Source organism: Eulemur rufifrons, chromosome 8, assembly GCF_041146395.1.
Source record: "Eulemur rufifrons isolate Redbay chromosome 8, OSU_ERuf_1, whole genome shotgun sequence".
In the NCBI taxonomy this organism is placed as follows: domain Eukaryota; kingdom Metazoa; phylum Chordata; class Mammalia; order Primates; family Lemuridae; genus Eulemur; species Eulemur rufifrons.
In genome coordinates, this window is record NC_090990.1 from 123,005,515 (window position 1) to 123,031,764 (window position 26,250).

Sequence of the window (26,250 nt, forward strand, 5' to 3'; positions counted from 1 at the left end):
TCTTTGTGTCCCTGTGGTAGTGTTACGCCCCATGTCTTTGCTGAGGTACCATGTGTACAGAATGTACTTCAACACCCCTTCACTTGGCCTGGGACTATGATGTGCTTGAGCCAATGGAATGTGGAGGGAATCTGTGTGTGAGTCCTGGGCAGAGGTCCTAAGGGGTCTCATGTTTCTGCTTAGACCTCTGAAAGCCTTTGATCTCTGCTATGACAGAAGTATGCCTAAATCGTCACTGCCCCTTCAACCTGGGCATCAGAATGAGGCATTTGCTGCAGAGCCATCCTGGCTAACACAGAGGCCAGTGACCAGGAGAAGAGATCATTGTTGTTTTAAGCTACTGAGTTCTGGGTGTCTTGTTATATAGCATTTTTGTGGCTATAGCTAATTAAGACAGTGACAAGAGGCAACCTTGGTCTTGGGGCTCCCAACCTTGGCCCTCATGGGGATGTTCGGAAGTGGGAGAAGGAGACCGTTTCATGGCGGATATCTTCTGGTATGTGGACAAGGAATCCTAGATAGTCGGGGAAGGAGGAGGGAACAAATGGAGGGAAGGAGTGTCACTGCTGACCACGTCCTGCTCTTCCCTGGGATTCTGGCACTTCAGAGGAAGAGCAAGATATGACCCGAGCCTTAGAAATTACCCAGTAAAGCCTCAAATTATTCCCGGTAGATCTTGACAAAATGGTAAGGAAAACCCTGTACCACCATTCTTGGAAGGGCTTAGAAGTTCCTGGAGAGGAGATAATGTGGTTTGATCACCTCAGATGGTTAAGGAACAGTCAGTAGTTTCTCTAGAAAAGGAAAGAAAATTATAATACTTAGTGTTGTACTAGCTACTGTAACAAACAGACTCCCAAATGCATTAAGGCTCAAACACAACAGAAATGTACTTTCCGTTTATGTAACAGTACAGTGTGGGTGTTCCTGGTAAAGGTGACCCCCCATCCTGGGATTTAGGGAGCCATGTTCTTTCCGTCGTGTGACTTTGCCATAACCTAAGGCCTTGTGGTTTTCTTCATCCACAGAGTGAAGGGAAAAGAGAAGACGGAGAAGGCACACCTTTTCTGGGCCCTCAAGGGACACACATTTCTTATGTTCATACTGCATTGGTTGAAGCTGGGTGTGGTGAAGGGCACCTGTAAGTCCCAGCTGTTCAGGAGGCTGAGGCCGGAGGATCACTTGAGGTCAGGAGTTCAAGGCTGCAGTACTCTACGATCGTGCCTGTGAATAGCCACTGCACTCCAGCCTGAGCAACATAGTGAGACCCTGTCTCTAAAAAAACAAAAAATAAAATAAAAAAAAAAACAATTGTCACACATTCTATTGGTTGGCATCAGTTACATGGTCACACCTATATGAGAAGGGGCAGGAAAACATAGTGCATGTCAAGTAGTCACTTCCCAGCGACAGCTCCATACACTGAAAAGAGAGCATGGATTTTTGTCTCTGCCGCAAAGATGCTTTTACTTTCAACACTTTAAATATTTCACTCCACTGTCTTCTTGCCTGTAAGGTTTTTGAGGAGACATCCAATGTATTTTTTATCGTTGTTCCTCTACAGGTAAGGTGTTTATCTTTCCTCCGACTTCAAGATTTTCTCTGTCTTTGATTTTCTGCAGTTTGGATATTGTATTAATCAGGGTTCTCTAGAGAAACAGAACCAATAGAAGACACAGATAGACACACACACACACACACACACACACTATATATGTGTGTATGAGATTTTTTATGGGAATTGGCTCATGTGATTATGGAGGCTAAGTCCCACAATATGCTGTCTGCAAGCTGGAGAATCAGGAAAGCTGGTGGTATAATTTAGTCTGAGTATGAAGGCCTGAGAACTGGGTGTGTGTGTGTGTGTGTGTGTGTGCGTGCACATGTGCTGGTATAAGTCTTCAGATTTGAAGGCCTGAGAACCAGGAGCTCTAATGTCCAAGGGCAAGACAAAATGGAAGTTCCAGCTTAAGAAGACCCTTCCTCTGCCTTTTTGTTCTATTCAAGTCCTCAACAGATGGGATGATGCCTGCTCACGTTGGTGAGGGCAGATTCAAATACTCATCTCTTCTGGAAACACCATCACAGACACACCCAGAAATAATGTTTTACCAGCTATCTGGGCATCCCTTAGCCCAGTCAAGTTGACACATAAAATTAACCATCATAGCTATGATATTTCTAGGTGTGATTTTTTTTTTTTTTGTATTTATCCTACTTGGTGTTCTGTGAGTTTCCTGAATCTGTGGTTTGGTGTCAGTCATTAATTTTGGAAAATTCTCAGCTAGTATTACTTCAGATATTTCTTTTGGTTTTCTCTCTCTCTTTCTTTCTGGTATTTCCATTTTGTGTATATTATACCTTTTATAATTTTCCCACAGTTCTGTTGTTTTTTTTTTCTGTTTTATTTAAAAAATTTTTTTCTTCTTGGCTTTTCATTCTGGAAAGTTTCTGTTGCCGTATCTTCAAGCTCACTAATTCTTCCTTTGACTCTGTCTAATCTACTGATGAGCCCATCAAAAGCATTATTTATTTCTGTTATGTTGTTTTTGATTCCTAGAATTTCCTCTTTCTCTGAGTTTCCATCTCTCTGTTGAGATTATCCATTAGTTCTTCCATTTTGTTCACTTTTCCTTTTAGAGCCCTTAGCATATTAATCATAGTTATTTTAAATTTCAAGTTTGATAATTCCCAAATCGCTGCCATATCTGAGTCTGGCTCTGATGTCGGCTTTATCTCTTCAAACTGTGTTTTTTGCCTTTTACCATGCCTTGCAATTTTTTGTTGAAAGCCAGATATGATCTATTTAGTAAAAGGAACTGAGATAAATAGGCCTTCAGTGTGAGGTTTTATGTATTTTGGCTGGGAGTCAGGCTGTATTTACTGTTTGCTGTACCTGTGGTGTCAGAGGTAAAATGTCCTTATGTGTTTTTGTCTCCCCTGTTGTCTTTGGATTTCCCTAGAGATTCTTTCCTAAATAGAGTCTGAGGCTTGCAGTTCTTTTAGCTGTGAGCCCCTGTTGTTAGAGCCTGATGGATGTGGTGTTAAGATTTGGCATGAAGAGAAGCATTCTGTGATCTGATGATGAGGTCTCAGTCTTTCAGTGAGCCTGTGTCCCTGAGCGTGGACCTTCACAAGTGAGCTTCCCTCTCCCTCTGCCTCAAGTGAGACAGGAAGAAGGGTCTGGAATTAGGTATTTCCCTTCCCCAGGTCTATTAGACTCTGGTAAAACCCAAGCTGGTTGGGCTCTGCTAAAATAGTTTCCCTTGGCCAGGTGTGGTGGCTCACACCTGTGATCCACTTTGGGAGGCCAAAGTGAGGATTTCTTTAGGCCAGGAGTTTGAGACCAGCCTAGGCAACATATTGAGATCCTGCCTCTACAAAGAATAATAATTTAATACATTAACTGCCATGTGAGTTGTATTTAACTCACGCTAGTTTTGAGCCTGGGGCCTCGTGAAGCATATGTAACTCACATGTCTCTTTACCTTGGGAGCCATGAGAACATTTTTCAAGTTGGATATAACTCATGCACAGAAAACAAAAAAAAATAACAAATTTTTCCCTAAATTAGATAGGGTCGTTTTATTTTCAAAGTTTTTATTCTATTTTCATAACAAAACACTGTGGCCCCAAGGAAGAAAAAATTTTTCTAGTGTGGCAGTGTGTTAAAAAAAAATTAGCTGGGCATGGTGGCATGCACCTGTAGTCCCAGCTACTCAGGAGGCTGAGGCGGGAGAATCATTTGAGCCTGGGAGGTTGAGGTTGCAGTGAGTGACATTAGTGCCACCGCATTCCAGCTTGGACAACAGCGTGAGACCCTGTCTCAAAAAAAAAAAAAAAAAAAAAAGTTTCCCTTGAGGGCAGGCTTTTGTTAAGAACAGAATGCTCTGGGCTTATTTCAAAATGGCTATTTGTCTCCCTCTCTTTGCCAGAAGCATTAGGGGAATTTTCTCTGAGAACCTGGAGGTAAAACTTCTGAACTGTGGGGGCTCAGTTAAGACTGCCCCCAGGGTTACTCGCATGCTGGCCCACACTGAGCCTCTGACAATGTCCCTACCGAATGGTCTCCGGCGGCTGGCGTCTGCCCCTGTAAGCCGTGATTCTCCGTATTCATCTGTCTCTCCACTTTCTAGGGCAGCAGCTTGTCCTGTGACCTCAGTTTTCTGAAGGATCTAAAAAAAGTTGTCAATTTTCGGTTTGTTCAGCTTTTTTTCTTCTGAGGGCAGGAGTGACCACTTCTAACCTCTTTATGTGTTTGGACTGGAAACTGCTTTTCTTTTTAGAAAAAAAAAATTGTTTTACTCATGGAAAAGAGTAAAAATCATTTGAAATTCTCGTCATATGCATGTAACTAATGAATATCGTTGTTTCTTAGGAAAATCTGGAGGAATAATATTAAAATGTAGCTCAGTGAAGATGACTAAGTAAGGTGATAAATGGTTAAATTCTTATATTTATCCCTCGGGTGTCCAAATCTTTTTTTTTTTTTTTTTGAGACAGTCTCGCTCTGTTGCCCTGGCTAGAGTGCCGTGGAGTCAGCCTAGCTCACAGCAACCTCAAACTCCTGGGCTCAAGCAATCCTTCTGCCTCAGCCTCCCTAGTAGCTGGGACTACAGGCATGCACCACCATGCCCGGCTAATTATTTCTATATATATTTTAGTTGTCCAGATAATTTCGTTCTAGTTTTAGTAGAGATGGGGTCTCGCTCTTGCTCAAGCTGGTCTCGAACTCCTGACCTTGACCAATCCTCCCTCCTCGGCCTCCCAGAGTGCTAGGATTACAGGCATGAGCCACCACGCCCGGCCTCCAAGTCTTGATCTAAGGACTGAATTTGAGATTTTGGAAGAGTAGCTGGAAGCTTATATTTTTGTTCATTTTTCTCAGAGTATCATTGCTCCTGGCCTAGCTTTTGCTAAGACATAGAAAGGAGACAGTTCTCTAATGAGAGGTTAAGATGTTGGTATCTTACATTGCCCACTGGAAGATTTTCGAATGCTTTGGAATCCACTTTAGCAGGGGAGGAGTTGATGTCCAACTACAAAATTTCAAAAATTAAGTAGCCTGGATAGAAAGGCATCTGTAGACAAAGTCGGACTTTTCTCTGTAAGTAATTTTACATCAATGTCAGCACATATTTGGTAGAATCCTTAATGTTCCAAACCTCAAGCATGGTAAAATAATTTTGATCTGGAAAAATTTTAAAGCGGATGTTAACAGTTGTCCTGCGAGGTTATATAGAAGTAATGGTCCCATGAGTATGATTTCCCATCTGCTGTGGTGTGAATGTGGTCTGTCCCTGCCAAAACTCATGCTGAAGTTTAATTGCCAATGTCATGATGTTGCGAGGTGGTGAGGGCTTGAAGAGGCACTTGGGTCCTGAGGGATCTGGTCTCATGAAGGATTAATGCAGTGTCAAAAGAGTGAGTGAGTTCTTGCTCTCACAGGAAGAGAGCAGGTTGTTATGAAGCGAAGCTTTAGCCTCTTTGCTTCCCCTTCCTTCTGCCATGAGTTGAAGCAGCTCGAGACCATCATGGGACGGGCTGCCTGAACTTGGACTTCCCAGCCTGCAGAACTATGAGCTCAATAAACCTCTTTTCTCTGTAAATTAGCCAGTCTCTGGTTTTCTGTTATAACAACACAAAACGGACTAAGACACCATCTACTGGGTCATTCCTATCAGCACAGAAGCATGTTGCAATATCACTTATTTTTTAAAAAACAGTTTACCTCATGTCTCCTGCCGCCATGTACCTTTTCTTTGCTCCCTTTACCACCAAACCCTGAGTCATCTGTTCTCACCGTCTCCTGTGCCTCTCTCCCGTCTTCCACTTGACACCCCTGAGTCATGTTTTTTACCCCAATACTCTGCCACAACAGACGTGTCAAGGTCATCAGTGAAGTCCATGTTGCCTAACTGCATCACTTGTTCTCAACCTGCATCTTACTTGACTGTGGTAGATTGTTCCTTACTGGCCCCAAACACTCCTGCCTCTCAAGATCCATGCCTTGTGTGCTTCCCTCCCACATTAACTCTGGACTTGGCCATGGGACTTGCTTTGACCAATGGGATATTAGCAAGTCCGAAGCAAGCAGAGGCTGGGTAGGCGCTTGTTCATTGGAGCCCAGCTGTCAAGAAAAGAAGTTTGGGCTGTCCTGCTGGTGAGGTCATGTGAAGGAGAATCAAGGTGTAGCAGCTCAAGCTAACCGCCAGACCTTCCACAGCCATCGGGAAACAGCCAACTCCCAGCCAGCCTGCTGTCTGACTGTAGCCACATCGGTGACCCCAAGCAAGGCAAGCAGGCGCACCATCCAGCTGAGCCAGTCTGAATTGCTGACCCACAGAACTATAAGCAATAGAATTGTTGCTTTAAGTCACTAACTTTTGAGGTACTTTTTTATGCTGCAATAGACAATGATATACTTGACTCATAGCAGCATTTAACAAAGTTGATCATGTCATGCCTGTATATATGTATATAATTTTTTAATTATGGTAAAATATATGTAACATAAAATTTACTATTTTAATCATTTTTAAACATACAATTCAATGGCATTAAGCATACTTATGTATTGTGCAATCATTTTCACTGTCCATTTCCAGAACTTTTTTTAACCACCTCAAACAAAAACTCTGTACCCACCAAGCAATAACTTCTCATTCTTCCACCCTTTCCGTTCCTTGGCAGCTACCATTCTGCTTTCTGTCCCTATGAACTTGCATATTCTAGGCACCTCGTATAAGTGAAATCATACGATGTTTGTCCTTTTGTGTCTGGCTTATTTCACTTAGCTTAATTTCTTTAAGTTTCATCCATGTTGGAGAATGTGTCACGATTTCATTCCTTTTTAAGGCTGAATAATATTTCATTGTATGAATATACTGCATTTTGTTTATCCATTCATCAGTTGATGGATGTTTGTGTTGTTTCCACCTTTCAGCTATGGCGAATAATGCTGCTATGAAGATTGGAATGTAAGTATCTGTTTGAGTACCTGTATCCTAACTTTCTTTTTGAAATCCTGTCTTTACTTGGCATCTAGGATATCACTCTTAATTCTTTTTCTTTTCTTGCTTTTTCTCAACTTTCTTTATTGTCCTCATCTCCCACACCTCTGAACATCTGAATGCCCCAGAGTGCATTTCTTAGACTTCTCTTTCTACACTCATTTCCTTATTTCACCTGTTCCCCTAGCTTTAAATACCCACATTTGAAATGAGACTCATGTTAATGTTCCAGCTTGGATTTCTGCTCTGAATTACAAACTTACGTATTCAACTACCTGCCAGAAATTTCCATTTGGATGTCTAATAGGCATCTCAAACTAAATCTATCCAAACATGAAATCTTGACACTATTCCCAAATTATTGTCCTATAGTCTTCCTATCTTGTTAAATAACAGCCCTATCCTTTCAGTTGCTCTGGCCAAGTTATCCTTGATTCCGTCTTTCTCCTTTATTAGGAAATCCTATGGGCTTTATCTTCAAGAGGAGATTCAGAAGTCCCAGCTACTCTGGAGGCTGAGGTGGGAGGATTACTTGAGCCCAGGAGTTCAAGATTACAGTGAGCTAGCTATGAATGCACCACTGCACTCCAGCCTGGGGGACAGAGTGAGAACCTGTCTCTAAAAAACCCCTAAACAAACAAACAAAAAGAAAGAAAAGGAAAGAAAAGAAATATGCCCTGCATCTGCCTTCCTCCACAATTATCATCCTGCAGTGAGTGAACCACCATCACCTCTCACTGGGTCACTGCCCCGACCTCGTGGCTGGGCACCCCACTTCCGCCTCTCTTCCCTACAGTCTGTTCCCACACAGACAGCTGGAGCGTTTTTAAAAGGAAAGGTTCCTCCTCTGCTCAAAACCCTCCAATCAGCACAGTAAAATTTACAGTTATTACTGTGCCTTTTAAGATCTAACGCCGTCAATCCCTCACCCCACTCCGTGAGAGCTTTGGCATTACTGTTCCTTTTCCCTAGAAAACTCTTTTTCGCTTCGTCACGTCTCCAGGCCAATGCCACCACCTCATGGCTTTCCATGATGATTTTTTATAAAATAGTGACTTCCCCGGGCCCCACATTGCCTGTCTCTTGTATTATGCTTTATCTTCTCTATCACAGTTACTATCCTCTGACATCCTTTATATTTACTGTCCGTTTATTGTGTTTTCTCCCAGCGGAATATAAGCTCCATGGGTACAGGAATGTGGTTTATTGTGTTAATTGCTGCAATCCTGGAAGCCATACTAGAGCCTGGAAAATAGTATGCCCTCAATAAGTTAATGCTGAATGGATGAAGAAATCATAAATAAGTCTGCCTTCTGGTATACACACTAAAGTGTAAACCTGCAAAATATATATTCGGGAACAGGACAAACTGACCTTCAGAAAGTTGTTATTTGATGTACACAGATTGTGGAGATTGTCCCATTGATAACACTTTTCATTTTAATACAGAATAGTTAATTATTTTTTTCTGGCAGTAGAGAATCAGACCGTTTGTTTATTGCAGCCGCTTCTGTGTGATACACAATCAGGAATTTTATTATCCTATCATGCACTGTTGCAGTGGGGGAGGACGGAGGGGGAGAGGGATGTCAAAGAATAATTTCTTTAAAATTAAAAATATACAAATATAGAATGAACACACATCAAAGATTTATTAAACTTGTTAACAAGGGAATCAGCAAGATGAGAAACCTGGTGTCATTTGAAGAAGTTTTAGTCACTGAAGAAAGAATGTTGAATGCCAGGTTACATGGAAACCTGGTTAATATCATACTGGCCAATGAAATCATAACTTCGTGGTTATCTTTTCGGCAGCACAGGATTATTTATGTCTCTACCTGATGAAAATCTATGAGTTATCGTCTAACTGTACAATGTCTGGGCTCCCATTAATAATAAATAACAAGTCACACAAAAGTGTGCCTACTAGAGAATTAAGTAGTTTTCGAGCAGACCTGTTAGACAAAGTTCTGGTCTGATCTTGAAAGGGCCTGTAGTCCTCCTTTCGCCTGATTTCCAAGTTTTGAATAATTTTTCTGAACATCAACATAGACTCAATTAATCTTAAAGTGATTTCTACTTATTTAGAAATTTTTAAAAGAAGAGATTTCCAATTATGAAAAAATAGCGTGACCTTATGTTAACCCCCAAATCAGAACACCCAATTGGACAAGTTAGACGATGAAGGTGCATACCCAGTAAGACAGCTTGTTCGAAACCAAGACTTCCAGACAGTTGTGAATGATGCTCCGTACCAGAATAGAGCGTCTTCCAATTTAATCATCCACTTTTCCTTTAAAACATTTTCTTGCTTAAGAAATTTTTGTTTTGCAGCGTGTGCAATAATGTACTGTTGTGCCCAGAAATTCGTGTAGGCAGGGAAATGAACGTTCTGGGCTATTGGTCGTAACACAGGGGCCTGTGCTCTGTGGCTGGACATGGGCCACCCTGAAAGATTTGTAACTGTGTTCCCTGCTCCATCAAGGAGGAAGAAACCGCCAGACCAAAGAGAAGAAGAGAAAATGAGGAAGGAATTATCTTATATAATTTGTGTATCACAGGGGGTATTGTTAGTACCATTTTACTGGAAGACAAGTGAGACTTTGAAATACTAAGTAACAGATGCATGCAGTTAGTGACAGGACTGAGTTTATTCATTCCAAAGACAGTTATTTTTTTCTCTTATTAAAAATGACGTGTCCGGGCCGGACGTGCACAGGCTGCGCGGCTTCCGGGCACTTTCATTGCCATGATTTCCTTTCATCCTTGCAATACTCCCGTGAAATTCGCGGGACATGTATTATTTTGCTGTTTCACAGATGAGTAAACTGAGGCTTATATAGATTAAGGGCCCTTCCCATGCTAACATCCAATAGCCAGAGGCAGACGGGGCACTAGAATAGGGGCGTCCGGCCCCCCCGCACGATACCACCGCCCCTTGGGCAGGCCCCGTTGTTTTCCCTCCGTGCAACCTCCCTGCTCCGCACACCGAGCCTAGGCGACTGTGCAGCTTTTCTCTCTGGAGTGTCCCATCAGCCTTTGCCACCTCCTTCCTCTCCCTATGCTTTCTGTATTTGAGAAAGGGGCTTCGGAAGAAAGGACGACACCATAACCAAACCCCACGACCTGCAGGGGGAGGGAGGGCTGCGGGCTGAGAGCTCCCCCTGCTGTCGGTTCTGGGTAGGACCGGAGTGCCGGACCGAGGCCGGGGCTGGGAGTAGGGGGGTGTGCCAGGTCACAGTCCCCACGTGACCCCAAGAAATGGCACTGAGGTAAAATTGGCAATAATAAGCGAGGAAAGAAAGCTCTGGAGGAATTCATTTTTCCTAATTTTTATTCGTAGCACCACTAGAAAAGATAAAAAGCTGTGAGGATTTTGAAAAATCAAGTGGGATTATTAGAAGTAATAAGAATCTTATTTGTAAAAATGCAGATTGTTCATATCACAAAAAGCCTGGGCTTGGGAATCAGACACACCAAGGGTCTAATGCCAAGTCTGCTATTGATGAGCTTTCTTGGCTTTGGGGAAATGACCCCTCACCTTGCTAGCCTCACCTCCCCCTGCCCTGGAAAGTAAGGGAGCCGGTGGGCGCTGGGTGCCCCCCAAGCCGTGTCTGAAACACAGGGGACACTCCGCGGGAAGGTGAAGAAGGAAGACAGGGGACAAAGACACCATCGGCGTTAAAAGTGCTAAGGCATTAAGTGGACTCTCTTAATGGAAAACTATTCAATTCATGAAATTTACGTTTTAAAAACTATTTTATATATTTATTCCTGACTGTTGCTACTTTTATCTTTTTAGACACATAGTGATTATCGAAATCAGTGAACTTGTCCTTAAAAGTAATTGCCTAATTCAATAGCCACCAAGGGGAAAGGCATCCCTCCCGCAGAGGAGAAGTCTCCATGCCTGTGTGAGCCCCCAAAAACCAAGGACCAAAGCGCTTCACACCTGTTTCCCACAGGTGGCTAAGATGAGAGCTACGGTGATTAGGGGAGGCTTCCTGGAGCAGGTGGCCTTTTACACAGACTTGGGTGTGGAGTTGAAATAAGTAGAAGGAAGAGAAGGAAATTACCCTTCAAAGGCCTCTGTATTTACACAAAAAGATCAAAGGTTAGAGGATCCTAAGGGGAGGAGTAATGTAAGTGAGACCAAAAGGGTGTTTTAAGAGAAGCCAAGGGAAAGAGGCCGCTTGGGGTGATAATTACTTTATCTATTTATTTTTGCCCATGCCCCCCCCAACACATTTATAATTTATGAAAACTTCAGATCATTTATAATCTGATGAAAGCTTAAAGACACTTATCATTAATTAATAAAAATAGCCAAGCAATGATATCACAAATCTGCGATCCATCATTACACCATTAAAATTACTGGATCAGTAAAAGAAACAAATGCAAGTTGGGTAGATTCTACTGGAGCTTAAGCTCTCTGAGTAGAGAAGAGAGCAAGCTGGTAGAGAAATAATGGCCATCTACAATGGATGGTTTCAGCAGATTCTTAAGGGCTGCAAAAACACTATTGCTATCCTTGGAAAGAGAAGTGAAAGATATGGCCAAAATTGCAGAGTAGAAACAAGCTTGCTGGGAATTCTGAGCCTGTTTGTGACTGGGCTTTCTTGGGTCATGGCATGCAAGATCTTTTGGGGTGAACTCTTAGGGGAGTGCCAACTGCTAACACTCAGTGGGCTACATGTCCATTAGTAGCAACAGTGATAACAATGCTAGAGCTGACGGCAGCACCATCCTCCCCCCTCTACGTGTTTCTCTTGCTACCCTTCTTTCACAGAATGACCTTCTTCCAAGACATAAATAAACTTAAGAGCACAGATAACAACAAAATAGCAAAATAATTAGGAATAGATAAGTTTGGGGTATTTATCACCTTTGTATTTAATATAATTTATTTAAGTTTAGCTTAATTTTTAATAATGGCCACTTATTAAATTGTTCACCAAAATCCTTGAAAATTTAACAATTGGCTCTTGTGAGCTTGTGCATGACTGGGGGACAACAGAAGGAATCGGGTATTGGATAGTTATGAAAAATGGACGTTGTAGCTACCGAATGTGGACAGGTTTGCAAGACAACGAAAAACTGTGACTTTTATTTAGTAGTTCACAATTGAAGAGGGAAGAGTAAATGATGCTGTTTAATGCCATTGAAGCTGTTAGGTTAGTGCAATCTAGTGATATTTCATACAATCTGCCATTATCTTTATAGCTCCTTTTTTTCTCCCCCACAGATTTTCTGAATTTTTTTAAAAAATCATCTTCATTGAGATATAATTTATATACCATAAAAGCCCCTGTTTTAAGTGTGCAATGACACGGTTTTTCATAGCTCCTTTAACTGACCTCCCTTGGAATCTTCTCTCATTTTTTTCCTCCTCTTAGGGAGAAAACTGAACAGAGGACCATGTTTATCTCCTGTCTTAAAAGTACAATTGTTTGACCCTATTAAAATATCTTACATACAACAGCAACTTTTTTCCAGGACAATTGAAACAAACATTTGCAGCGAACTGGATTTCTCACGGATTAGCCTCAAGCTGAAGAGAGAGAGCCATTGACAGTAGAATGCCAGCAGGTGAAGCTGTGTTCAGTATTAGTTCCACGTAGCTTCAAGAAGTCCTTGAAGTCACCCCCCTGATATACTGGCTGACACTTACTGGGTTTCAGGCACTGTGTTCCATCAGCCCTTCTTTCCCCCAGCATATGGTGGGGAGACAAGATGAACCAAGAAGATAGGACGTGGAACTGAAACTCACTATGGATTTATTATATATTAATCTCTTTGTACACATTATAATCAATAAAATTACTATTAAATTCCTCATTTTATAGTTGAGGCAGTCAAAGCTTAGAGAGAGTGGTTTAGCTTGTGTGAAGTCATGCAGGTGGATAGCGGTGAGGTAGACTCCCTTGGTCTACAATGACGCTATGCAGGACCCCATGTTGGTGAATCAGGGATTGTGTGAGCTCTGGGAGAGGCAGTGTGGGTAAGGAAAGCAGACCTCATCCAGAATAGGTTTCAGTTTAGTGGGGACAAATTGCTACCTCATCTATGGCAGAAGAGGTCTGATGAAATCAACTTGCCACCGAGTAACTGGCTGGTGTCCTCAAGGAACAGTGCCATATCAAAGCTCAGTGTTGGTCTGTGCTTGCTGGCACGCTGAGCATTCAGCAGTGGCAGTAGATAGATTTAGTGAGAGGGGCCCATGCTGCTGGGACTATGCACGGAACCTGTTGTTGACACCATGGCCACCGTGGATCCATTGCACGAGCAAAGGGCTGGCTGAGCAAAGAGCCTTGCCAAGGAGAGAGGATCTCTTGCCAGGTTATTGAGAGACTCCTCTCTCCTGGCCATTAATGTGAGACACATAGATCCACGCACTCTGTGCTCACTCCCATAAGTCCATTCACATGCCTCTTCCCTATACTTCCTTACCTCTAATCTTCCAATCTTCCTTCTTCCAGCACCTTGATCAACCCATTAATCCATTGTTCATTGCACAGGAGTCCCAGTAGATCCCATTCGCCCTCCATAAGTGAATAATCAAGCCCTCTGCTCACAGTCCTGCCCAGTGGGAGCATTTCACTTCCTTCACTGTCCTTCCAGATCATCCACCTTCAGCTTGTGCTAACACATCAAGGCAATCCATCTGGGAACCAGGCCTGAGATTTTCTTTCTCTCTCAGCTAGTGGTAGGGCCTCCATGAGGTGAGTTAAAGGAAAGATGCTCATGCATCAGGGACAGGTGGCCTGGTGTCTGGACCATGCAACTTATTTGTGCTTTCTTGACCTGCTCAGGACAGATCCCCAATGTTTTATTTCCATTGTATAATGATTTGCTTTGGTGCTGTTGATCTTCTGACTCAGTGGATTTGATAATTCCTAGCTAATTAAAGGACTGCTTTTGTGGCATATTTAGGACATATATATATATATATATATATATTTTTATGACAGAGGGCAGAGATGGAAGAGGCCAAAAGAACCATGCATGTGCATTTGGAATTTCTGGTTGGTCACTATATATATACTCCACTCACGTTCTATTATTCAAAGCAAGTCACCCAGCAAAACCTGACAGCGAGTGGAAGTGTGTTTCACCACAAGGAGGTTGGGGGAAGGGCTGGATAATGCTCTTCCCAGGCGGGAGCAGACCACTGGGAGCAATGTTTCAATCTGTCATTTTCCTGAAGCTTTTTCACCATTCCTCCCAACATCTCCTCTTCCTGTAATACCCACTGTCTATACCACGTGCCACTTTCTGCTTAGCTATATAAAGTTTTTATGCTATTCTTTCATTTAGGTATATTTCGTCCTCATGATAAAGCTTAAAAATAGAAACCAGGAATTACATTTCCCTTAAATCTTTAGCACTGTGCTAGTAGCGTCTTAGTTCTTCAATATAATTAACTAAGTGGTTGTCAGCACCTATATGATAAAATCATCAGCCACATCATTGTTCACCCGGTAGCTCTATAATCCCTGAGGATATACTTAGGGCACTTATGCCCACTACTATTAATAGTTTATGTATATGAGAAGGTACCTCTTTTAAAGCTGATTCAGAGAAAATCAAGTTCAGAGAAGAAAAAATAAAGCCTCCTTTATTCATTCAACAACAATTTGTTACATGCCTACAGATATACCCCTCCGTCATAGAGCTCAGAGTGGGGTGTTTTTTGAGCATCACAGAGAGCAAATTCTGATATGATCTCAATTTAAAAAAATGATGTAGTGGAAACAACATCAGGGACATGTTTTCTTATTCCCTTATAACATTAGTATGGAAAGTTAGTTTATATTTAACCACTAGGTGGTAACATTATGGTGTAGTCAGACATAATGTACTCAGATTCTGTATTTGCCAAAAAAAAAAAAAAAAAAAAAAAATTCTAGTCAATTATTACCAGCAGCTGTTAGGCAAAGGAGATAACAGGTCCATGAGGAGATTAAGCCAAATGTTTTCAGCCACCAGATGCTATGAGGCTTTTTCTTCTGGAAAGTGGATTAATGCAAGATTCCAGTTTGTTCATATGGTTATTGGAACTCAGCTCTTTATTATGCTGTCTTGTAAAGCAAGCTGTGGCTACATGCTGATCCCTGGCTGGCTTCTGAAAACCAAGGTACCAGAACCAGGAGCGTCCGGACTGCTCTGGGCACCAGAGAGGAAGGGGCGTCCCAGAGCACCGCAGAGGGGGCTGGAGCTCTCAGTTCTGTGCTGCTTGCCCGGTGGCCTGGAGTGTGACAGAGATACACTATGATTTCTAAGGCTCAGTCTGGTTTTGCTTTCTGTGCCTGTCTACGCCGTATGTAACACGGGTAGTTTTACAGTCAAAAGGACCACTTATTAGCTGCATGGCTTCCGGCAAGTTATGGTTTCTTATCTGCAAAATGGGGGTGATACCAATTTACTACAAGCGGCTGTGGCAAGGCTTAGGTGAGAATCTCTGTCTATTATATAATTCCGTCTGCATCCACATCCACATCTATGTCTACTGATGATACTGCCGAGCCAAAATAGGCACCCAGCAACTACTGATGTCCCTCCCAATTGCTTTACTCCTCACAGCGGTCACTTTTGCAGACAGACTGGCTTTCCTGCTGACCCCAGATCATGGGTTTCTCATTTCTGCCTTCAGAAGGTGACAAAATAGGAACAATAGAAAAACAAATGCCCTTTCCTCAATCTTCACTCATCAAAATTCTATCCTTCCTTTGAGATTCACTTAAAATGCAGCTCCCTCTTTATCATAATTATTACGACTTAACATTTTATGGTCTTATTTTGCTCTCTGCTGCAGATATGGGCATTCTGATTTCCTAAGAAGAGAAACGTCACGGACTTCGGTTGTATCCGCCAAGGAACCTAGCACAGTGCTAGGCTCGTGGAAGACCCACAGTGCTTAGGGATTTGAGCTAGAACGAGGGCTGCTGGCTCGTTAGGAGTAACGCACGGAAGGACCATTTGCCAGGGATTTGACGTTGAGAAGATCACAACTGGAGTTCAGTTTAGTTATTTTTATTCTAATCATTCTTTACCCCAGGCTTTGGTGCATTTTTTCAAGACCCATGAAATGTTATTTATTGAAACACATAATATTGATAAGCATTCCGTAAAGAATAAAGTGTCAGTAAAAATATGCATGGAATAACTTAGACCCAGCCAGTAAACTTTTTCTTTCTTCTGTAACATGTTTTTTTTTAAAATAATTTGGCTTGATCACATGGTATTAGAAGACGCCCAGCCAGCTCTTTACTATGCCTCTCTGGGACAATCCATCCTCAGTAAATTTTAACGCTAGGTTGCCTGTCCTGTCAGCCACAATTACCTGTGTGTCTGTGCATGTAGATGCTCAGGAGTGACACAAGCCATTGTTGTTATTTGCCAAACCTAAACAGTTTTAAAAAGTTGGAGCCATTAGGGAAAATTCTAAGGTAAAGAAATGTTAAATGTAAACGGGTCCCGGATTATCTGCTGTTTATATTTACGTCACTGACTTTGAAGTCCTTCCTTCTCTTCTCACCAGTTTTCCAGTGAATGGGCCATTACTCATACTGATGAAATCTTTTGGCATATTTCTTTGGGGTCCTGCAATCAGGAATATTTGAAGTGTTCTGGGATATTCCTATTTTCACTTGATGTGCCATTCAATTTTATAATCCACTCACCAGGCCTGTAATCCTAGCACTCTGGGAGGCCGAGGCAGGAGGATCGCTCAAGGTCAGGAGTTCGAGACCAGCCTGAGCAAGAGCGAGACCCCGTCTCTACTAAAAATAGAAAAGAAATGATCTGGACAGCTAAAAATATATAGAGAGGAAAAAAATTAGCCAGACATGGTGGCTTATGCCTGTAGTCCCAGCTACTTGAGAGGCTGAGGCAGGAGGATCGCTTGAGCCCAGGAGTTTGAGGTTGCTGTGAGCTAGGCTGACGCCACGGCACTTTAGCCCGGGCAACAGAACAAGAATTTGTCTCAAAAAAAAAAAAATAATAATATAATCCACTCACTACGACAGGTATTTGTGCCTTCTGCTAGTGATGATGAGTACACTGTTCTTGCTCACTTCCAGAGAAAACAGGCAAGTAATTGTGCCAGTTGTATTCTCTGGGATGGATAACATTCGAATAAATTTAGAAATGTAACGAACAGATTAAGCTATACCTAGTTCATGATAAATTTCTAAACTTGAGGAATAATAATACAGTAATGGCAATATATATCCATTTTCTCTTAAATTTGTAACATTTCTCTCTCAAAATTTTTTCCTCCAAGTTTCCAAACTCCCAGAGAGTTTGTGTTTGGCTCTACTAACTGATTTTAAAGTGAACTATAATAGTTTGATAGTTTTCTGCCACTAAATGTCAGAATGTCTTCTAATTTTAAAAATAAAGCATTACCATTCAAATAAAAACAGTATTATTTATATCTATGTAACTGTTTCAATATGTTCTTTCTAATGTCAGGCCCTGGTGTAGCAGACAGACAGGTCCAGACAGATATGGATCGATAGGTGTATAGATATATATCCACACCCACACATACATATACACAAACATATATAATAGTTTTTATTATATTTATATTTAGTTTGTATTGATTATGTTTACAACTAGTTTATGTTTAGTAAAATCCAGACGCTGCCAATTTAATATAGTATTAAGAGGTGGGGCCTTTAGGAAGTGATCAGGCCAGGAAGTCTCCTCTCTCGTGAATGGGACTGAGGTCCTTATAAAAGGCCAGCAAACGTCTCCAGGAAAGAAAAGCCTGATGATTTCTATTTACTGAGGAAGGGCTCTTCCAACTCTGGAATTTTAGTGCATTTAGTCCCCTTTATTTTTAAGCTCTTTCATGTCTTCACTGAGATTTTTGTGACTTATCTATTTTTTTCCTAGTTGTTGAAGTGGGAGTGATGAACTGCTGCTACTTGTGTATCCTGCCTGGAAGCAAAAGTTCTTTTTGATTTTTTTTTTTTACCCATGACCCCAATAAACCTCTTGTACCTATTGGCTTTTATTGACAGTTAATAAGCACTGGCCCCGTACATGACTTTTTTATATGGGCCCCGCACATATGCTTTAGTGCATGTTTTTGCACAGTTCAGGAAGAAATAATGCTTAATTTGATGCTCTACACCTGCTTTTTTAATATATGTAACATTTTATATGTATATATATTAATATATACTAATATAATTACATTATATAATATAATTTAAATATAGTGCATTTGATATATAATATGTACTATGTAACATTATAAGTAATATTATATATAATTATATGTAATATAGAAATATATAATATAAATGCTATATATTTTTATCATTTCACATATATTATATAATATATTATAAGTAATATGTATATACAAATGTGAACCCTTACTGGGAAGTTTAATATATAATAGCTGATGGACGTGGAGCTTCTTGGGTTGAACTGGAGTGGCAGGAACAGAAGTCTGCCCACCTGGCCTTTCTCCGATGATAGCCCTCCTCTCTAAGTCACAGGACTGTGAAGATTATGGCTTGAAAAACCACTGCTTTTATGTAGCCCCATTCTAATAATGATCAATATTTGTCAGATTGTTAAGATCATCTAGTGCAATCATTTGAATTGGTTTAGGAAAGCAAGTCGTTCGTGGCTTTCCTGATGGCCTTGCAGGCGGAGTTGTTAAACCTTTATATCTGCAAACTCTACTATTCCTTGGTTCAAGACCAAGATTCAGCAAGGAATGAGTCTTGAATAGTCTCTGATGGCAGCTGGTGTGGTCGGGTGTTAATCTGACTACTGTAAGATATCAGCTCTTAGGTCTTGGTCATTTGCCTTTGGAACCCGTACACTATTTGATTTGCATTTGTTTAACCTCTTCTCTCTTCCCTGGACCAACACCCCTCCTCGGTTGGTTCCATCCATAATGGCCAGGCACCTGCCTCAGTTTACTAACCATTACGTATGTGCTATTATGCTGCTAGGAATGAACCCTGTGTTTGATCTCAACTTATCCAGTTGGAGGCTTAACATCCTGCTTAGCTCTTAGCAGATGGCATCTTCAGGGGATGGCTTCTTATCTCTGTACCGCAGCCAGTGGCTGGGATCCTTTCTAAGATAAACAGGTTCCTACTTCAAAGAACAGTTGCCACCTTTACCACCAGGCTGACTTGGAATTTCACCTGACGCTGGAATTTACTTTGTTGACACTGGAATTTACTTTGTTGAAAGGTATTTGTCAACTGGGTCAATTTTCTAGTCCCCTTTAACCTCTCAGTTCTGGCTTCCTTTCTCCACCTTCATGAGGCTGTGCTGCTGAGGTTTTAGCTTGTTTTAAACCTGAGTCTCAGAAGTTAAGACTAAACTGAATATTATGTAGAGCAGCAGTTCTCAAAGTCTAGTCTGCAGACCTCTGCTCGTCCCCGAGACCCCTTCAGAGAGTCTGGGAGGGGGAAACTATTTTCATCATAAAATCATCTTTATTTGCCTTTTTCACTGCGTTGACATTTGCACTGATGGCACAAAAGCAAAGGTGGGTGCCTCAGAACGAATTAAAGCAATGGCACCAAACCATGCTCGTACTCATTGAATTCCTCATCCATGCATTTGCAGTTTAAAAAAAAAAAATCAGTTTTCCCTAACAGTGAACTTGATGAATTATTAATATTATTAAATCTCAGCCCCTGAGTCTTTGTAATAATCTGTGTGCATATTGCACTTCTGCTGCTTTCTGAGATATGATGGTTATCTGTGGGAAAAAGCACTTGTGCAATTGTTTTAAGCCGTAAGCTGAACTAATGGCTTTTCTTATGGAACACCATTTTTATTTGAAAGGATGACTGATACACAAACTGTGGTTATTCTGACTTGGGCATATGACAGACATTTTCTAAAAAAACTGGATGAAGTAAGCCTGTCAGTTCAAGTGATAAAATTAGAGCATTCATGCAAAAATTAGAATATTGGAAAACTTGCATCTGCTACTATAAACTTGATAGCTTCCCAAAACTGAAAGACTTTTCTGATGAGAAATGCGATCTTCTGATATTGTATAATGATATAAGGTCACATTTGGAAAATCTGCCCAACTCAGGAAACCAGTATTTTATAAATGACCAACGTGTGATGTTACAAAATTAAGAATGGTTAAAAGGTTAAAGTGCAAGACAGATCAATAGATTTTAATGTAATAGACTACAAAAAGTTCATTGATACAGTTTCAGATTCCATATTGCAGCTAACCTTTAAGAAATTACCACTTGTTGGGTTTTTTTAACAACAGAGAAATAGCCACAATTATCTGAAAAAACTATTCAAATATGATTCCCTTTTCCAACCATATCTGAGTGAGGCTGTAATTCCTTCATAATCTTCAATCAAAACAACATATTTAAACAGATTGAATGCAAAAGCAGATATTAGAATCCAGCTGTTTTCCACCAATCCAGACATTAAAGAGACTTGCAAAATGCAAAAATTGCAAAACAATGCCGCTCTTTTCATTAAAATTTCTTTGTTCTGAAAAGATAGTTATTTTCCATAAAATATGTTGTTTATGTTAATATCATTGGGTTTTTATTGTTATTTTTAAATGAACAAGTAAATATTTAAAAAATGTCTCAGTTTTAATTTCTAATTTGGTGGATCTCAATAGACATAACTTACAGAAAAAAGAGTTCTTTTGGGGTCTTCAATAATTTTAAGAATATAAAGGGGATTGAGAACCAATGATAATACTTTAAAAGGGGAGAAATATTGTCATTTACTAGATGGTTAAAGGTTGTTTTTAAATATCATTCCAGATAATTTATGTAATTTGTGCATTTTCCATATGTAATAAATAACTTAGGGATAATTTGTCTTGTAAAAAATATTACTCATTAGGGATAGCCTCTTAAGAATATGTTTAAATATTAATAGCAAATCACTAAACAACAAAACAAATCAAGGCTAGAAAGGAAATAAAGTAATCTCCTAAATTTAAAAAGAAAGAGCCAAATAGACACAGAATATCCATTACCAAATTCCCAAAGGGAGAAACTTGGATTTAAATGGTTATAAAGAAGGAAATTCTAAGATGGAATGTCTTTTATACAGTAATGAGCCGCTATTCTCATCTAGTAGATATCTGAGGTCATTAACAAAAATGCTTTTACTGATCGTAATTGTTGCAGTGGGGGAATTCAAGACGAAATTAAACAATTTCTCATTGTAAATATTCATCCTGTAGGGTATTGCAATTGGTGTCAAACTGTTCACTTCTGAAATGTAAAACTCTAAAGTTCAAGTTGTAGAGGTATTAAAGAGAGCAGCACCTAGAATTAGAGCTCAAAGGACCCCTTCTCCAATTTGTCCAGCCACCTTTGTCATTGTCCTTGCTGATCATTGATTAATGACTTTAGGCATTGGAAAGGTTTTGTTCTTTCTTCTGCAATGTGATCCCGTAACATACTGATATGTCCATGATGAAAACTGTAAGTTCCATACCTAAAGAGATAAGACGTTCTACTCCGTTTTTAGATTTGTGAATGTAACAAAATAGATTTGAATGAATTATCTAAATTTTCCAAAAGCCTTTGAACAATTTCCATACAGAAAAGTTATTTTAAAACAGAGACTCATGGAGTTTAAGCTGGTGTAAAGGACGAGTGTGTCTTGTCGATACAGAATTCGTAGGGATCAGAAACAAAGGGTTGGGATAAAGGAGCACTCTGTTGGATGGTGCCGCGTTAAAGCTGGTCTTCCTTTCAAATAATCTTGGAAATTTACCATTTATAGAGGACAGTACTGTCTGAGGAGACAAAGTAGCCAACGAACCTTAAAAGGGATTTTTCTCCCTCCTGCACTTTATTAAGCATTTATCACAGGCTAGGCAGGAAGGGTATTAGGCAATTTGAAATGAATCATATCAAGTTTGTGAGATATCATTTTTCCTTTTTTACAAATGAAGAAACGGAGGCTTATGATGGTTAAGTAACTTATTCAAGGGATCAGAGCTCTTAAGTGGTAGAGCTGGAAATTGGTTTTGTAACCTTAAATTCTAAAGGTTCTTTCTACTAATGTCTTTATTAGTAGAAATTATTTAAATATTTCTGTGAAGGAGAGATATTGAAGCATCAATTACAACCCAGGGAAGACATCCAGAAATAAGTACAGATAAGTGGTTCTCGACTAGTGGGGCAAGAAGGTGTTACGGGAAGTCTGCACATTCATGTTAGTTTTACCTCTAGACTGACTAATGGAATCTCAGATGGGAGAGCTATTTTAAAAGATAAGTATCTAGATGATGGTGTGATGAGTGCGATTAGTAAAATAGAAATTAAAAAAAATCATTGTTAAATTTATGGTGGTTTTTGGAACCATCTTTTCTCAATCAATAGTAACTGGAAGTATAATTATTTCTTTTGAGGGTGTTGAAATTTTTTATTTTAAAGTGGCATTTTCATACTTGAATGGTTCGGAACCACTATTGTAAATTATTCCCTAGCCTTTCCTGACACCTTGTAGGATCGGGTTGGGGGCCCTTCTCTTGTCTCACAGTGTCCCCTGAATACTTAACTTCATTTCAACAAGTTTTTATTAAGTGTGAATCCAGGCACTGGGCTAGGCTGTTAACACAAAGAAGGTGAAGATTCATTCTCTCTACTTTGCAATTATCTGGTTAATTGGCTGTCTTACAGTTGTCAGAGGGGAGAGTAGACAAGTGTGCCCAGAGGCTAAGGAGTCTCCCACAAGCAAAGGAATTAAGACCCTGGCCTCTTCTCTCTCTCCTTTAAAATTAAATTTACTGAGGCATTATTCATAAAAATGAATGTATCTATTTTGAATGTACAGTTTCATGAGTTTTGACATGTCCTTCCCCCTCTTCCTCCACCATCCTTTGAGGCCTAGGCAATCACTGCTATCCTCCTAACTAAAGATTCATCTCCCTGTTCTAGAACACCATATAAATGATAGCTACAGACTTAATTTAAAACTCACAGAGCACTGAAAGAGTCTGGGGAATTTGGGATCTGATATAGCAAGGGCCCAGTGATATGAGAGATTCCTTCAATTTTTTTTTTAAAGATGTGGGGAGGGGGCCAAAGAATGGTGACTCTAAAAAAAAAAAAAAAACGACTGGGTGGAGGTGGCTCCGTGGTGTCAGACTGAGAAAAACTAAGGTCCATAGGGAATTGAGTACTGGTTGCAGAGTTGGAGAAAATAGCAGGCAAGAGCTGAGCTATCAGATCACGTGGGGTCTCTGGGGCAGAGTGAATTTCATTGGGATCAAAGCTCCAATTACCAGTTTTGTATTTGTTTAAGCTTGTGGGAGATTGTTGTTTCCAAAGATGACTACAGCAGTATCTCCCGTTCTACGTGATCTTTTAAAACCCTTCTACTCCCTCGTCAAGAGGTGAAGCCTAATTCCCCGGCTTGTAAATCTGGATGGGTTTGTGCTTGCTTATAACCAAGAAAATGCAGAAGTGGCACTTCATGACTTCTGAGAGTAGGTCAAATGAGGTGATGCCGCTTTCATCTTGCTGGCTGGAAGCCCTGGCGCTGGAGCCCTACGCTGCCATGTAAATAATGTGACTGCTGTGATGCTCGGGTGTTGCGAGGACACCCAGTTAGCTCGCACGAAGAGACCACATGGAGAGAGCCTGAGGCCACAGGGAGAGAGAGCAACGCCCAGGACTGCCCCGCTGCTCTCCCTCCAGCCACCGTCTGACTGCAGCCTCACCAGACACGGGAGCCGGAGCCTCCCACTGAAATCACGAGAGAGAACACAATTAGTGGCTGTTTTATACCACTGAATTTTGGGATGATAACTTATTTATAATGGCTGACTGGAATAAGCCTCTATTCATTTTTAAATCTTCGATTATTTGTTCTGTCTTCTCCTTTGAGAGAATAGTTCCTGGCTCCTGAATCTTCTTCTCCCCCTTTAATTTTTTCACGGTGCCTGAACAGGGGGCTTTGTATGTAGGGGAGACTTGTGGGTGCCCAAATATCAGTTGTTGCTCATTGATTTGCCACTGACATATATTAACTGGTGGCTGGCTTCCACTCCTGATTTAAAGGTGACTTGGTGATTCTGTGTTATTGGAAGAACAGGATCTAAAGTAGGGAATTCCAGGGCTTGATCCCTACGTGGCTATGAGTCAGTGTGGCGGCTGAGGCCAGACAGCGCAACCTATCTGTTTCATTGTATTTACGAGGATGAAGAGATATTAAAACTTCTGAGGGCCATTATATAGGACAATTACTTGGCATTCCTAATTGTCTTAGGTATATAAAAATTGAACTTTGAGATAGATTTCATTGGCAGAGATAGAAAAATCACATACCTAAATGAATTCCAGATAAAGGGTTGGTTTCTTCAGACACAATTTGGTCCAAGGAGACAGAAAAAGAGAGAGAGATTTATTATAAGGAATGGACTCGCATTGTATGGAGGCTGAGAAGTCCCAGGATCTGCAGTTAGCAAGTTGGAGACCCAGGAGAGCTCGTGGTATCGTTCTAGTCCAAGTCTGAAACTGAGGGTAATAGACTAATGTCCCAGCTCAAGCAATCAAGGAAAGAGAGAGAGAGAGAAAGAATTTCTTTTACTCTGCTTTTTTGTGTTAGTCAGGCTTCCAACAGATGAGATGAGGCCCACCCACATTGGGGAGGGCAATATGATATATTCAGTTTACCAACTCAAATGTCGACCTCATCCAGAAACACTATCACAGACACAACCAGAATAATGTGTAACCCAACATCTGGGCAACCCATGGCCCAGTCCAGATGACATAGAATATTAACCATCACAAGTCTACCCCTTGTCAAGGTGGCACCCATACACATTTCCTTAAACCATACTTGATATCCAGCTAAAGACAAAAACAAAATCAGGATTCTACGTAACAATGTACAACTATCCTGTGTACAACTGAAAATGCTTAACCCCTTCCACAGAAGGGGAAGTAAAGTCCTTGAGTGAGGTTTCCTCTTCTGTATCCCATAACTTAAATACTATGATGTAGAGTTAACAATACTTAAATATATCAAAATACGTCACGATCTTATTATTCCCTTACAATAAAGGAATAAGAGATGGAGGAAAACAAAGATATTTGCTATCTATACATATGTATTGATCTATACATACACATATAAAAATGTATATATGGTAAAATAAAGAGAAATGCTCGTGACAATTATAGTTGTTGTTTCTGTAACTGGTTGTGTGGTTGTAGTTGGTATTTCTAATTCCCTTCTCCCACTACCCATTCTGTATTCCCTTTGTCTTCAGCCAGCAACTCAGCTGGTTACGGTTCTTTATCTGATTAAGTGACCCAAACCTTCATTCCTGAAGTGTCTGGGCCATTAGTAGTCTTGCCTGAATTGCGTTGTAGTTTTTAGTTGATGTTAATCACAGAGCTGGGTAATACTGGGAGATGCCCTAAGGGAGCTCCTGTATTGCAGACGTACTCTTCCTTAGCTCCATTATGGGGCAGCCATCAAATTTTGTCCAATTTCACCCCAGCCTGCAAAGCAACTCCCTTCTTTCCTTGTTGATCCAGAGGCACGAAGAATTTAAAGTGGCCAAGTGGCAGTCTCAACTTCTAGTTCAGTGGAATCGGTGTTTTGGCTCCTGCTAGAAGCATTCATCCCTCCGGATCTAAGATCTCTAGGTCAGCAGAGCATACAGTTCTGGGAAATTGTGCTAGTGGATCACTAAGGTAATAGTGCCACTCCCAGCTTCACCCTCTGATTCTGGGACCTTTGAATCCTGATTATGGGGAAAATAGCATTATAATACTGGATTTTGACTCACAGCATATACATCCTTCTGGATAACCTTGTCTCATCCCTGCAAGGCATTGCCATCTAGCTGGCAGTGCAACTGAGGCTCCAAAAGGCCATTCCACTATTCTATCAAACCAGCTGCTTCAGGATGGTGGGAAACATGGTAACACCAGTGAATTTCATGAGCATGGACCCATCTGCACTTTTTTTTTTTTTTTTGTGGTATGCAGTGAGTTCCCTAATCAGAGTCAATGCTGTGTAGTATACTGTGTTGGTGGATAAGGCATTCTGTAAGTCCACAGATGGTAGTTCTGGCAGAAGCACTGTGTGCTGGGAAGGCAAAGCCATATCCAGAGTAAGTGTCTATTCCAATTAGAACAAGATGCTTCCCCTTCCATGATGTAAATGGTCCAAGGTAATCAACCTGCCACCAGGAAGCTGGTGGATTACTCCAGGG

General features: G+C 40.8%; 1 protein-coding gene across 1 annotated transcript in view; it reads right to left on the reverse strand.

The window, feature by feature from the left end:
* Positions 1–440: 440 nt before the first annotated feature.
* Positions 441–26,250, reverse strand: part of LOC138390404 (flavin-containing monooxygenase 5-like) — a 66,113-nt gene continuing 40,303 nt past the window's right edge. The window contains exons 8-10 of the mRNA XM_069479254.1: positions 15,158–15,264; positions 4,061–4,175; positions 441–514 (exon numbers count right to left, since the gene is read on the reverse strand). Coding sequence (XP_069335355.1) covers positions 441–514; positions 4,061–4,175; positions 15,158–15,264 — 296 coding nt within the window. The remainder of the gene's footprint in view (positions 515–4,060; positions 4,176–15,157; positions 15,265–26,250) is intronic.